Source organism: Zonotrichia leucophrys, chromosome 28 (genome assembly GCF_028769735.1).
Source record: "Zonotrichia leucophrys gambelii isolate GWCS_2022_RI chromosome 28, RI_Zleu_2.0, whole genome shotgun sequence".
Taxonomy (NCBI): Eukaryota; Metazoa; Chordata; class Aves; order Passeriformes; family Passerellidae; genus Zonotrichia; species Zonotrichia leucophrys.
Window position 1 is genome coordinate 5,563,421 of NC_088197.1, and position 14,123 is coordinate 5,577,543.

The 14,123-nt window shown below is 62.5% G+C and overlaps 1 protein-coding gene across 2 annotated transcripts; it reads left to right on the forward strand.

Moving 5' to 3' along the window:
- The first annotated feature begins 336 nt into the window (after nt 1-336).
- On the forward strand, nt 337-6,673 carry TMEM59L (transmembrane protein 59 like). Of its 2 annotated transcripts, none has more exons than XM_064734321.1 (8): nt 337-551; nt 1,423-1,528; nt 1,757-1,854; nt 3,161-3,307; nt 3,399-3,504; nt 3,792-3,903; nt 4,000-4,141; nt 4,337-6,673. In XM_064734321.1, exons 1-8 carry the CDS (start codon nt 393-395, stop codon nt 4,496-4,498), a joined length of 1,032 nt encoding a protein of 343 aa, XP_064590391.1. In that variant the 5' UTR covers nt 337-392; the 3' UTR covers nt 4,499-6,673. The 2 variants fall into 2 exon arrangements, with proteins under 2 accessions (XP_064590391.1, XP_064590392.1); XM_064734322.1 differs by having other exon boundaries at nt 4,024-4,141.
- Nucleotides 6,674-14,123: the final 7,450 nt, after the last annotated feature.

Below are 14,123 nucleotides of genomic sequence, written 5' to 3' on the forward strand. Positions count from 1 at the left end.
CCCTCCTGCATCCCCCTCAGCCCACGGCCCCCCTACACCCCCTGCTCCCCATAAATCTCCCGGTTCCCACGTCCCCTTTGTCCCCCTGCATCCCCTGGTGTCCATCCATCCCCCATCCCGAGCATCCCTGGTCCTTGGACCCCCCCGTTCTCCCGCATCCCGGGGTTCCCTCACGCCCCGCTGCCCGGGCATCCCCGTCCTCCCTCCCGCACCCCGGGCTCGCTATCCCCGCCCGGTGCCGGTGCCGGTGCATCTGCGGCAGGCTGCGGCGGCTCCCCCCGCCCCCGGCTCCCCCCGCCCGGCGCACAGCGCGTCACGGCGGGGCCGGCGGCGGCGGCGGCGGCGGTGGGTGCGCTCGGCTCCGCTCCGTTCCGCTCCGCTCCGCGCCCGCCATGGCGGCCCCGGCCCGCCGGCCCCGGGCCCTGCTCGCCCTCGGCCTGGCCCTTCTCGCCGCCGCCGCCGCCGCCACCGACCCCTTCTCGCCGCAGCTGGGAGACACCGGCGGGTGCCGCGGGCAGTGCGGCCGCAGCCTGCAGCGCCGGGCCGCCGCCGTGAGTCCGGGGCACCGGGGGGGCACCGGGGGGGCACCGGGGGCGTGGGGAGCATCAGTGGCACTGGGGGTACCGGGGGCATCGAGGGCATCGGGGGCACTGGGAGTACTGGGGGGCACCAGGGGCATGGGGAGCATCAATGGCACTGGGGGTACCAGGGGCACCATCGTGGGCGCTGGGAGTACTGGGGATATTTGGGGACCATCAGTAGGGGGAAATTCTCAGGGGCAATAATTCTAATAATCTCACATTGGAATGGGGTGCCAGGAGCAGCAGGGCACTGGGAGCACTGAAGGGGGCTGGGGGCAGCAGGGGCAGTGGGGGCACCCCTGACAGGCATCTCTGCCACTCCCCCGGGGGAGTAACATGGGGGGCACTGGGGCAGCCCCAATGTCTCCTCCAGCAGCTTTGGGGTGCCCCCCAGTGAGGGCATCCCCACGGGTTTGGGGTGCCCGCAGTGTCACCCCTTTACCCTGAGCCTGCTCATTGCCAATGACCCCCCTGTGTGCCCCCCACACCCCCTCAGTGCATGCCCGGCACCCCAAATCTGTACCTGTACCCAGAGCGGTGCTCCCCCACCTCTGCCAGCCCATGCCAGGGCCTGGCTGGTGCCATCACAGATGGGGGGACCCTCCAAGCCCTCCACCCTTGGCCCCGTGCAGACCCACAATGGGGGCACCAGGGGGGCTTTGGGGAGCTCTCCCTGCCCTGGGAGCCCCAGCTTTGGGGTGCCAGCCCTCAGCACGGCCCCGGGCGGGGGCGGCGCTGCCCGGTGCCCCCCAGCTGGGCGCGGGGGCCGCGGGGGGGTGTCCGGCCGAGCCCGGTGCCTGAGCCCGGTGCCAGCTCCGCGCTCTCCTCCTCCTCGCCGCAGGATGCTGTTCTCAACGCCTGTTACCGGGGCTGCCGGCTGTTCTCCATCTGTCACTTCGTGGATGCGAGCGCCGAGCTCAACACGACCAGAGCCGAGTGCGAAGCAGGTGAGAGGAGCCGTGGCCGAGCGGCCCCCGCGCCCCAAATCCCGGGGGGATCCCCATCCCCACATCCCACGGGAGCCCCGATCCCGACACCCAACACCCTCTGCAGTGCCCGCCCTGAGCAGCCCCACAGCCAGCGGGGAGGGCTGAGGTGCCCTGGGTGGCACTGGGGAGGGGCACGGGGGTCCCCGGGATTGGGCACCCCCAACCCCGACCCTTCCTCTCCCCCAGCCTGTGCTGAAGCCTACGGCAACGCAGAGGAGCAGTTTGGGTGCGTGACCGGGTGCCGCAAGCAGCTGCCCGAGGTGGAGGAGAGCAGGAAGGAGAAGGTGAAGGGAGAGGGGGAAATCCTTTCTTGAACAGGAGCTCAGCACAGCCCCTCCTCTTCCTCGGGATGGGGGACACCCCACATGTGCAGCCCATCTATCCATGGATCCATGGTTCCATCCATCCATCCATCCATCCATCCATCCATCCATCCATCCATCCATCCATCCATCCATCCATCCATCCATCCATCCATCCATCCATCAATCCATCCATCCATCCATCCATCCATCCATCATCCATCCATCCATCCATCCATCCATCATCCATCCATCCATCCATCCATCCATCCATCCATCCATCCATCCATCCATCCCTCTATCCAGATGGGAGCTCCAGCTGTGCCAGGTTGATCCAAGCCACCACTGGTTGCTTTGTCACAAATCTAAAAAGCAAATTAACTGTGCTGGGCTGGGCTTGGGCCAGGCAGGGTGAGCACAGGGAATCCCCAGGGTGAGAGGATCTGACTGGGCATCGTGGCAGATTCCCCCAGTTTTGATTTGTTATCCTTCCCAGCAATCAGCAACGCTTTCCCCTCCTACATTTAATTAATTCAGCTATTGCCCAATTAATTAAATTAGACTTTGGCCCAAGGAGGAGGCTTTTGGCTCCGTGCACGTGCAGGCAAAGATGAATCAGTGCCGTAAAAAGGGTGAAAAGCTCCTTTGAACTCCCCTCCTTTGCAGCCCCGTTTTAAGACCTTCCCAGTGCCTGATCCCATTTCCCAGCCCCTCTCCAAGGCCAGGGATGAGCCCTCACCCCCTCCACCCACCCAAAGCACTTTCCCTCAGGTTCCCAGACGAGCAGGCAAAGCAGATTTAGCATAATAATTAGATACAGAATCTGACCTATTTATTTCCTGTTTGCTGGTTTGACCGTGCAAGGGGCTGTCGGAAAATGTTCGGAGCCAGTGGCAGGGAGCAGCCAAGCGGATTCCAGCAGGGATGCTTTAAAAATAACAAACTGCCGCGACGGCCAAGAATCCAGGGCACCGAGAGGCTGCCAGGAGAGCAACGCCCTCGGCACCGCGGCCGCTCCGCTCCCATTGTCTCCAGCACAGGAGGGAGATCCCACCCCAAAGGGACGGGCCCGGGGCTGGGGGATGGCCCCAAAGCTGGGTGGTCACTCCAGGGACCCTTGGTGACCCTCCTGGGGCTGGAGCACAGCCTGGAACATCCCTTTGTGTGCTGGGAGAAGCAGAGCCCAGAGCAGAGCTGAGCTCAGCCCAGCCGTGATGGGGTGGGATGTCCCCTGTCGGGGTGGGTGACAAGGGGACAGCTGTGAGGGGATGTCCCCGCTCCTTTGCAGAGCCTGGAGCTGAAATTGCCGTCGTTCTCCATGCTGGATTTGGTCTCCACCTTCTGTAACGACATCGTCAGCTCTGCCCAGAGCTTCATCTCCTCCACTTGGACCTTCTACCTGCAGGCGGACGATGGCAAAGTCGTGGTGTTCCAGGTGGGGGTGTCCCCAGGACCCTTCTGTGGGTGCCCACAGGGGTGGGGACCCCTTTCCTCACTGCCTTCTCCCTCTCTCCCTGCCGACCCAGTCCCAGCCTGAGATGGAGTTCCCAGCAGCCGAGGCCCTGGAGATCCAGCCAGCACAGCCGGGATCGGGGTCGGGGTCCAGCCCTGGTGTCCCCCAGCCCCACACAGGTTTGGGGGGGTCTGGGCTGCTGGGAAGGGGCTGGGAGGGGGTTGGGAGCCTCCGAGCCCTCCTGGCTCCTTTCTGAGTTCCCCAGAGCTGAACAAATTTCCCATTTCTTGGGCCTATTCAACTTCCCACACCCCCACCCACGCTGAGGGGGCTCTGGATGGGGCCCTGGTGGGATCCTCGGTGCCTCCTTAGCGGGCAGGGGGTTCCAGGGGGAGAGGGGAGGGTGTGCCCATGGGTGTGCCCACATGGGTGTGCCCCATGTTCAGCATCACCTCTCCCCTGCCAGGCCCCCGGGCAAAGGGGGACAAGCCCCCCGTGAAGGAGCCGCGGGGCAAGGCCAAGGCGCATCCCCCGGAGCCCCCGCAGCAGGAGCACGACTTCCTGGGCTGCATGTCCAAGTAGGTGCTCTGGGACCCGCTGGACGTGGCACAGCAGATCCCCCCCAGCCCCCATCCCCAGCCCGTGCCCTGCCATAAACCCGTGCCTCCTCTTTGGCGGGGGGTGGTGGGGTGCTACAGGCGCTCGGGCCTTCCTCGCTGGATCCTGGCCGCCTGCCTCTTCCTCTCCATCATGGTGATGCTGTGGCTCAGCTGTGCCAGCCTGGTCACCGCCCCCGAGCAGCACGTCAAGACCCAGGTACGGGGTGAGCACAGCCCCAGGGTGCCAGGGACGCCTGGCATGGCCGGGTGGGCATTGCTGTGCACTCTTTGTGCTCCCCAGTCTCTGTGTGGGGTGTGAGGCTCATCCACACCCAGCCCCGTGGTGTCCCCAAGCCGGGGGTGATCTGCACCCCGCTCTGGGGCTGCACTGTTGTCTCTGCCTCTCCTGCAGCCCCTGAGCATCAACGGGGACAAGGAGTACCTGGAGGACCTGGACGGCCCCGGCCCTTTCCCGCTGCCGCCCGTCATCACAGTCACCCTGTGCCCCGCGCCCGGCGGGGAGGACGCGGGGCCGCTGCCCCTCAAGGTCGACCTGGACAAGACCATCCTGTAGGGCTCCCGTCCCTGCCCACCGCCTCCGCCTCCCTCTCACCGACCCCATGGCATCGCCTCCCGGCTCCCCGCGTCCCCCGGGCCCGCAGGGGCATCTCCGCCTTGGGCCGGGCCCCGCTCCCCTCCCCGGGCACGGCCGGGCCCCGCTCCCCTCACAGGCACGGCCGGGTCCGCTCCCTTCACGGGCACGGCCGGGTCCCGGATCCCGCTCCCCTCCCGGGCACGGCCGGGTCCCGGATCCCGCTCCCCTCCCGGGCACGGCCTGGTCCCGGGGGAGGCTCCGGGAGCCGGGAGCGGCTCTGGCTCCCCCAGGGATGCGCTGCGGGCTGGGATCCGGGCCTGCGGAACCGAGAGGGAGCTGCCAGGGCGGGCAGGCCGCAGGGAGCCCGGCGGGTCCCGGAGCGGGACTCTCAGTCTGCTCCGCCCGGAGCCGCCGGGGCCCCGCAGCCCTCCGGGCACGGCTCCAGCGCTGGGCAGGAGGGAGCCGGCTGCGGTGGGGGATGGAGAGCGTCTGCAGCCTTCCGAGCTTTGGCTCGGCACATCCCCGGCCTCCCACCTTGGGCTGAGCCTCCGAGGCGCCGGCCCCGGCCCTGGGAACTCCCTTCCGCCGGCCGGAGCCGATTGCCTCGGGGAGCCGAAACGTGGCGAATGGATTTGGCCTTGGCAGTCGGAGACGGGAGCGGATCCCGCCGCCTCCGTGCCCACGCCAGCACCCGGCCGGCCCCTTCCCGGAGCTGTGGAGGGGCCCTGGGATGGCTCCTTCCCCTCCCTGCTCCGTGATGCCCTTGGGGAGCTGGCCCTGGTGCCAACAAGCTGCTGGTGAGACCAAGCAAAGGATGAGGCGGCGTTTCCCTGACTTCGAGCTCGGACAGGAGGTGGGAGCTGCAGGGATGGCTCCATCCTGGGCTCAGCATCCCTGCCCCACGCTGGGAGCAGCCTGCAGGGCTGTAGCTGACGGCAGGACCCGGTCTCTGTGTCCCTGGGCTCACAGTGCTGCCCTCAAAGCGGGCAGTGGCACCAAGCACGGCTCCCCTCGGCTCACCCTGGCACAGCCCCCGGGCATGGAGGCGTCTCCCCGCTCCCCATCTCCCCCCCATTCTCCACCACTCGATTCCATGCATCGTTCCGTGGTTTGATTTGCACCGGCGTGCGGCTCCTCGGCCCCAGGGGACACCCCAGTGCCGGAGGGTGTCGGTCCCGCCACCCCTGTGTCACCTAACACGTCTGTACAGATTAACTTATTACCCCGACCCTTCCTTGGGTTTTTGGGCTCTCGGGGGCCGTGCTGTGCTGGGACCGGGGCCTCTCATCCCCGTCCTCACCGGTTTTGTGCTGCTCCGTGTCACCTCTACCCATCCGACATATCTGGGTTTGGGGAACCGGGTTGGGGGGAGGCGTGGGGGGGTCTCGTGTCCGTTTTGGGGTCCACTTTTCGTTGTTGCTTTCCGGCCGCGTGTGAAGCTCGGTGCAGTCAGTGTGTGATGTTCCGGCCGCGGCAGCGCCCCCGATCCCCGGGCAGGAGCTCCGGGGGCAGCGAGGCCTGGAGCCCTCACGGCCTGGAGCCCTCCCAGCCTGGAGCCCTTCTGGCCTGGGGCCCTCCCGGTCATGGAGCCCTCCCGGTCCTGGAGCCCTCACGGCCTGGAGCCCTCCCGGCCTGGAGCCCTCCCGGTCCTGGAGCCCTCACGGCCTGGAGCCCTCCTGGCCTGGAGCCCTCCCGGTCCTGGAGCCCTCCTGGTCCTGGAGCCCTCACGGCCTGGAGCCCTCCCGGCCTGGAGCCCTCCCGGTCCTGGAGCCCTCCCGGCCTGGGGCCCTCCCGGCCTGGAGCCCTCCCGGCCTGGAGCCCTCCCGGTCATGGAGCCCTCCTGGCCTGGAGCCCTCCTGGTCCTGGAGCCCTCCCGGCCTGGAGCCCTCCTGGCCTGGAGCCCTCCCGGCCTGGAGCCCTCCCGGCCTGGAGCCCTCACGGCCTGGAGCCCTCCCGGCCTGGAGCCCTCACGGCCTGGAGCTCTCCTGGTCATGGAGCCCTCCCGGCCTGGAGCCCTCCCGGTCCTGGAGCCCTCCCGGCCTGGAGCCCTCCTGATCCTGGAGCCCTCCTGGCCTGGAGCCCTCCCGGCCTCGCCTCGAAGGTCAAACCCAGCCTCGAGCTGGGAGGGGGAATAGAATAAAGGTTTGTACCAGAGCTGGGCGAGTCTGTGGCTTGGTGGGGTGCTGGTTCCAGGGTGGGAGCGGGTTTGATGCCCCAGATGGGGCCAGCAGGAGGGCACGGGGCTGTTCCCGTTCTGGAAACTGAGCCGGGATGAAAGCTCTGGTAAACCGGAGAGAAATCCCTGCTGGGCTGCTTGGCATGGGCACGGAACAAAGCTCCTCTCTGCTGCTGGGTTGAGACATTCAGCATCAGGAATGGGAGGAGAGGCAAGGCCCCCAAACCATCCCCGGCGAGCTGCAAGGAGGGGAAGGCCGGGATGCAGCACCGGGAAGGGCTCCGTGCACGTGGAAGGGCTGGGAAACGAGGGCTTTTCCCACTGGAAACCACCCGTGGACACCATTTGGAGCAGGGAAATAATGGGGCCACGCCAGTGTCATGCACCAGTGTCACACCCCAGCACACATGCAGCACCGGGGGCTGGCACGTCCCGCCTCCCCTTTCCCCAGCGTGTGTTTGTCCTGGCGCCGTGCCCACGGCCCAGCCGGGCTCTCCCGTGCCAGGCACGGCGGGGCAGCTCACGCGAGGCGCTGGAGCCGCTGCGGCCTCGCCTGCAGCGCTTCAGTAGCCCAGCAGGGTCCCGAGCTCGGAGCCAGCCGCTCCCCCGAGGAGCCCCCGTTTGCCGCGGGGTGCGGAGCCAGGGATGCGGAGGTGCCGGGGATGGATGTCACGGCCAAAGAAGGCTCTCCAAAGGCCTGCTCTGCTCCCTGCCAGCAGCCCGTGCTGCCGGAGCACGTCCCTGCCGTGTCACCCCCTGCCCGGGCTGGGGAGGAGGGGAGCGGGGCTGCGCTCGCACGATGGGGACGGGAGGGCTTTGCCCTACATGGAGTGCGGGGGGATGGCGTTCCAGCTGGGTGGGGGGATGCTCCGGGCAGCCTTGGCCCTGTGGGGCTGGCATGGAGGCACAGGGGGTGCCATGGCCACGTTCCCCACCCTGGCATGGCAGGCACAGTGGGTGCCATGGCCACATTCCCCAGCCTGGCATGGGAGGCACAGGGGTGCCATGGCCGCATTCCCCACCCTGGCATGGCAGGCACAGGGGGTGCCATGGCTGCGTTCCCCAGCCTGGCATGGGAGGCACAGGGGGTGCCATGGCCGCGTTCCCCAGCCTGGCATGGCAGGCACAGGGGTGCCATGGCCACATTCCCCAGCCTGGCATGGGAGGCACTGTGGGTGCCATGGCCACGTTCCCCAGCCTGGCATGGGAGGCACAGGGGGTGCCATGGCCGCGTTCCCCAGCCTGGCATGGCAGGCACAGTGGGTGCCATGGCCATATTTTCCATCCCACAATGGGATCTGGGGGCTTGCACGGTGTCCTCAGCAGTGCCTGGGGTGGGAGGGCAGCAAAAGAGGGAAGGGCTGAGAGATGGAGCCCAGCACGGAGCAGCTTTTGAGGTGGGCACAATCTGATGGATCAGGGGTAAAAACCCCCTGGCCAGGCCCAGGCCACCGAGTGCCCCTCAGAGGGCAGGGACAGCCCTCAGGGGGTGTCTTTGTGCCGAATTTTCACAGGAAAATTTGGCAGGAAGGCCCCAGATCGGGGCAGACAGCTGGCAAACCCAGCCCAGGGCGGGCAGCAGCTCTGAGAGTGTCCCCTCCTGGGATGGCTGCAGACCGTGGACAAGCTCCTCGTCTTTAAACTGGAGTCAGATTCCTCCCTGCTGGCTCGGGGTGCAGGAAACCGTGCCCAGGAGCAGGTGAGGAGGGACCCCACTCTAACGAGAAGGAGACGCATGAAATCCGCTGGTTCCACTCCCCCCAGCAGGCAGCCGGGGGCTTTTCCAGCCTTTTCCTTCTCTCTCCCTCTTTCATTTGTTCACAGGGGAAGGGAATTCCTGGTGTGTGGCCATGGGCAGGCTGTGAGGAGTCACCCTCCAGCCCATGGTGGTGCTGAGGGCATGGGGTGGGTCACGGCCTTGGGGTGAGCGTGTGTGTGCCCACGTTCACATCCATGTGTCCATCACTGTGTCCTCGTGTCCATCCTCACATCCTCGTGTCCATCCCCATGTCCTTGTGTCCATCACCGTGTCCTTGTGTCCATCACCGTGTCCTTGTGTCCATCCTCACATCCTTGTGTCCATCCCCATGTCCTTGTGTCAATCACTGTGTCCTTGTGTCCATCCTGATGTTGTGTCCATCCTCATGTCCTCATGTCCATCCTCCCACCCTCATGCTCATCCTGATGTCCTCGTGTCCACACTCACCTCCATGTGTCCACGTGTCCAAGCACAGCTCCACAACTAACTCCAGATGTGTCTGTGGCAAGAAGCAGCCCCAAAAAGTGGGGAAAATCCACCAAGTTTCCCCCTACACTTCCACCCAGAGCGCTGTGGCCTCTCCCCCTTGGCTGTGGCTCAGTCTCTGTGCCAGCAGTGGGTGCTGAAGGTTTGGGGGTCCCACCAGCTGTAATCAGGGTCAGCACCCCCCTGGCTGCCCTTGGTGGCTGCACTGGGCTGCTGCTGTCCCCTCCAGAAGATCTCAGCTGCCGGGAGCTGGCCTGGCTCCACCAGCTCACACAATGCCCGAGGAGCTGGGCCAGGCAGGGATTTCCTCCCCTCCTGCCATCTGCTCCCAACGTGCCTTTGTCCCCGTTCCTCACCCCATTCCCCCCAGGAGCATTCAGCTCCTTGTCCTGGAGCCCTGGGCCTGCTCCTCCAGGATGTCCCTGCCTGGGGACAGCACTGGGGTCCTTGGGAGGCCTCAGAGGGCAGAAACCCCAGGACTGGGTCAGCAGGGAGGAGAAGTCCACGTGCCAATCCCCCTTTTGATGGTTTGGGACCAAACTTTGATGGATTGCCAGCACAGAGCTGCAATCCTGAATTCCTGACCAACACTTGGAGCTGTAAATTCCCTTTTAACCCCAATGGAGATAAATGCCCACCCAGGGATGGAGAGAGGATGAGGAGGTGAGATGGGGAGCTGGACAAGGGCTGAAAGCACCTTCCTGACCCCATATGTGGAGCTGAGCCCTTTCCCTTACAAATTCTCCTTTGAATTGTGCCTGGAGCCACCACAAAGCCCTCAAGGCCTTCAGAGATGGAAACTCCATGGAGATGCTGGAACTGGGCAGGGCAGCACCGTGCCAGGGATGGAAAACACATCCCTGGGTCTCCTCTGCCCAGTAAAACACATCCATGGGTCTCCTCTGCCTGGTAAAACACATCCATGGGTCTCCTCTGCCTGGTAAAACACATCCATGGGTCTCCTCTGCCCGGTAAAACACATCCATGGGTCTCCTCTGCCCGGTAAAACACATCCATGGGTCTCCTCTGCCCAGTGAAACACATCCATGGGTCTCCTCTGCCTGGTGAAACACATCCATGGGTCTCCTCTGCCTGGTAAAACACATCCATGGGTCTCCTCTGCCCAGTGAAACACATCCATGGGTCTCCTCTGCCCAGTAAAACACATCCATGGGTTTCCTCTCCTTCCTAGGAGCCGGAGCCACGGGTGATTCAACAACAACAAAACCAAAGGAAAAACAATCTGCTGGTGCTAATGGGATTGGTTCTGTCCCTACCACGCACATTCCAGCCTGGCTCGAGGGACCCTCGGGGGGCGGGGGGGGGATAATGAAGCCAAATTATTCCTCGTGTTCAAATGTCAGAGCTGAGCGCGGTGCCGGGCCTGGCGCAGCTGCTGGGCCCTGGCGCTGCCCTGGGGAAGGGGAGAACCCCAGAGCACAGCCAGGACAGGCATTTCCATCCCCTGGCCTCCATTGTCACCGCTTGGAACACGAGGGGCTGCACTCCCCGCTCGTTCCTGTGTTCTCCTGCCAGGTGAGGAGCACAGCCAAGCTGGGTTTGGCTGGCTTGGATGGGAACCAGGCTCCCCATGGGCTGGGGTGGTGCTGCAGCACCTGCAGCCGTCCCTGCTTTGGGGGTGACACGTGTGGGACATGGAGGGGACCTGCGGGATCGTGGCCTGGCCGCGGTGCCAAATGGAGCTGGGAATGGCCAACGCTGCCAGCTGAGAGGGAGCCAGCTCCTGAGGGGTCAGCTCTCCATGTGGGACTGGAAGGAGCCCAAGATTCCAGCCAGAGGTGTTGATCCTTCCCCCAGGCCAGGCCCACGTGCTCTGTGTCCTGCTCGTTCCTGCTCCTCACAGGGCGCAGTATTCCCATATTCCTGTTCCATCCTGCTGGGGAAGGTGGCACTGCTGCTCCCCAGGGTGGGCATCCAGCCAGAGAGCCAGGCTGGCTCCATCCTGGCATGGAAGGGATGCTGCTGTCCCCGGGTTTTGTGCTGGTTCTGTTGGATTGTCTCTGAAATTGGGGAATTTGGGACCTGTGGGGCTCGGCTGCACCCCAGGATGGTGGGAGCCTACAGAGCTCATCCTGAGGGACTTGGGGGTCCTACATTCCTGAGGGTCTCACATCCCTGAGGGTCCCACATCCCTGAGAGTCTCACATCCCTGGGTATCCCACATCCCTGAGGGTCCCACATCCCTGAGGGTCCCACATTCCTGAGGGTCCCACATCCCTGAGGGTCTCACATCCCTGAGGGTCTCACATCCCTGAGGGTCCCACATCCCTGAGGGTCCCACATCCCTGAGAGTCTCACATCCCTGGTTATCCCACATCCCTGAGGGTCCCACATTCTGAGGTCTCACATCCCTGAGGGTCTCACATCCCTGAGAGTCTTACATCCCTCAGGATCTCACATCCCTGAGGGTCCACATTCTGAGAGTCTCACATCCTGAGGGTCCCACATCCCTGAGGGTCTCACATCCCTGAGGGTCTCACATCCCTGGTTATCCCACATCCCTGAGGGTCCCACAACCCTGAGGGTCCCACATTCCTGAGGGTCCCACATCCCTGGGTGTCCCACATCCCTGAGGGTCTCACATCCCTCAGGATCTCACATCCCTGAGGGTCTCACATCCCTGGGTGTCCCACATCCCTTGGTGGCCTCTCCCCACCATGGAATTCTGTCTCTGCAGTGGGCCCTGGCAGTGTTGGGGCTGCAGGGGAAGGAGGGGATGGAGGATTCACCTCCACCTGCCCACAGCAGATCGAGCATCTCAAACATCTCCACGGGAAATGCATCCAAAGGGGCAGGATAAAAGGCAGAGACAGAGTCCTGACCCTGCCCAGGCTCACGCTGGGCCAGGATTACCCAGGGATTAGCAGGGAGCAGAAATCCAGAGGGAATAAGAGCAGGGAGAAGCGCTGGCACTGAGAAACCCCACCACACCCTCAGGGCAGGCAGGACACAGAGCTGGGACATCACCAGGAGGAGTGAGGGAGGTCATTGCAGCCTCCTCCACAAAGAGGGAAAATAAAGCAGCCAAAAATGTAACAAGAATTGGGAAAAAAAAACCCTGTGCTGGGAAAATCTAACAAAAATTGGAAAAAATTTAATAAAACTCCTGGATGGTGGTGCTGGGAGCTGTGAGGAATTCCTGCTCCTGAGCAGGATGAAATGAGGAGGTCTGAGAGAAAGGCAGAGCTGCCAGCTCATGATTTTGTCATTACTCTCCCAGTGCTGGCAGTGGATTTTAAAGTCCAGCTGTGGGAGCCGTGGGATACGCAAGAGCTTGGCTTGCAGCAAAAGGTACATGGAGAGACCTCATGTTTTGCAAGGGGAAAAACAAACCGAAAAAAAAGGTGAAAATATGACTCAAATAGATCCTGAAGGCTTGAAATCAAGATCAGAAAGAAGAAGAATGTAAATAGAATAATGCAGAATAGTTTGGAGTTTATTCCATTTTCTTTTTAACCCAGTCCAGTTAGAGTTGGGATTTTCCAGGCAGACCACTGCTCTCCACAGTAGGAATTCCAGGCCTGTCTGGATGCACTGAGTGCACTGGATAAATATATTACAGTTGTGTGAGTTGCTCAGATTGCTGTGCTAACACTGGTCATAAAATTCACCTTAGATATAAGGCAGGCTGCTCGGGGAAGGGGGCTAAGTGCACTCAACAAATAATGAAGAGAAATAAAAATAAATATCAAATGGCCCATAAAATCAAACAATAATGGTAACTAAAAAGTTCCTGGATTTGCTGCCAGAGGTAAAATCCCATCAGCAATATGAAATAACAAGAAATCCCCCCCTTGGCTCCTTCTCCACATGACACAAGTCAGCACGCCTGGTCACCAGAGTCGTTATGGAATACATCTTCCTCCCAGGGTCTTAGAAATGCATTTTTCCTGCTTTGAGAGACCTTCTGGGGTTCCATTTAACGGGGATCTGGGGAACACGTGAAAGGCATTTACAGCATCCAGCCCGGCCCTGCTTTTCCTGCAGGGGAAGCAGAGGTGTAGCATTCACAGCTTTGCCACCACACCTGGGACGGAGAGGGCACAGCCCTTGGGGGACAGGGGTAGCTGCACTTCCAATAGCAGGGGGGACCTAAAAATATCAGGGGGGACCTAAAAATATCAGGGGGACCTAAAAATATCAGAGGGGGACCTAAAAATATCAGGGGGGACCTAAACATATCAGGGGGGACCTAAAAATATCAGGGGGAACCTAAAAATAACAGAGGGGGAGCGTTTGTTTGAAGTCTTTCACAGATCCGGGTGTGCTGGTCAGGTGAGGGGCAGCTGAGGGAGATGGGGAAGGGGCTCAGGAGGAGAAAAGGAGGCTCAGGGGGGACCTTTGGGCTCTCCTGACAGGAGGGGACAGCTTGGGGGGGTCAGGCTCAGCTCCCAGGGTAAAACAGGACCAGAGGGAATGGGTTCAGGCTGGGTATTGGGGAAATTTCCTCGTGGGAAGGATGGTGATGGTCAGGAAGGGGCTGCCCAGGCAGGTTTGAAATGTCCAGGGAGCTCGTGGAGGTGGCACTCAGAGCGCTGGGCTGGGGACAAGCTGGGGATCAGCCACAGCTTGGGCTCGGTGGTCTTGGAGGCCTTTTCCAACCCAAATAACTCCGAGATTCCATAAAGTGACCCCCAGAGGAAGGGGAAGGTGTCAAATGAAGCCGAGCTGGAAGTGGGACAACCACGAGGTGCTGGGAAGGAGGGGCAGGAGCTGCCCCCAAACACCAGAACACAAAAAGAGCACCCCAGAGATGGGGGAGAGCTGGGGGGCAGCTCCTGCAGCCCCAAATTCCAGCAGGGACAGGGAATGGAACACCAGGAGGGTCCGTGCACGGCCTCTTCCCCTGCTGACAGCTCCTGCTCTGTGCAGGTTGTGTCTAAAATAACAAGGCCCCGAGGTCCTGGCCGGGGTCTCCGTGTGCTGCAGCAACACAAATAGCAAATTAATAAGCACTGCTTCCCCTTCTCCCCAAGGTTTTGCGAGGCTTAATTAATGAATGTCTGTAAAACGCATTCGGAGCTGGGAATGAAATGTGCTGTGGAAATGCCAAATATTTTTAATGCTCCAGCAGATTTAGGAGGTTTAAATAAGAAAAATACACAGCTTTTCCTCTTCGAAACAGATTGCTCCCCTCGAAGCAAAGAGCTCCAGAACATGAA

Coding starts and splice junctions, on each gene's coding strand:
- TMEM59L (XM_064734321.1), top strand. CDS start 393: ATGGCGGCCCCGGCCCGCCGGCCCCGGGCCCTGCTCGCCCTCGGCCTG. Junction 1,855..3,160: donor AGGAGAGCAGGAAGGAGAAG/GTGAAGGGAGAG, acceptor GCTCCTTTGCAG/AGCCTGGAGCTGAAATTGCC. Junction 3,904..3,999: donor TTCCTGGGCTGCATGTCCAA/GTAGGTGCTCTG, acceptor GCCTCCTCTTTG/GCGGGGGGTGGTGGGGTGCT.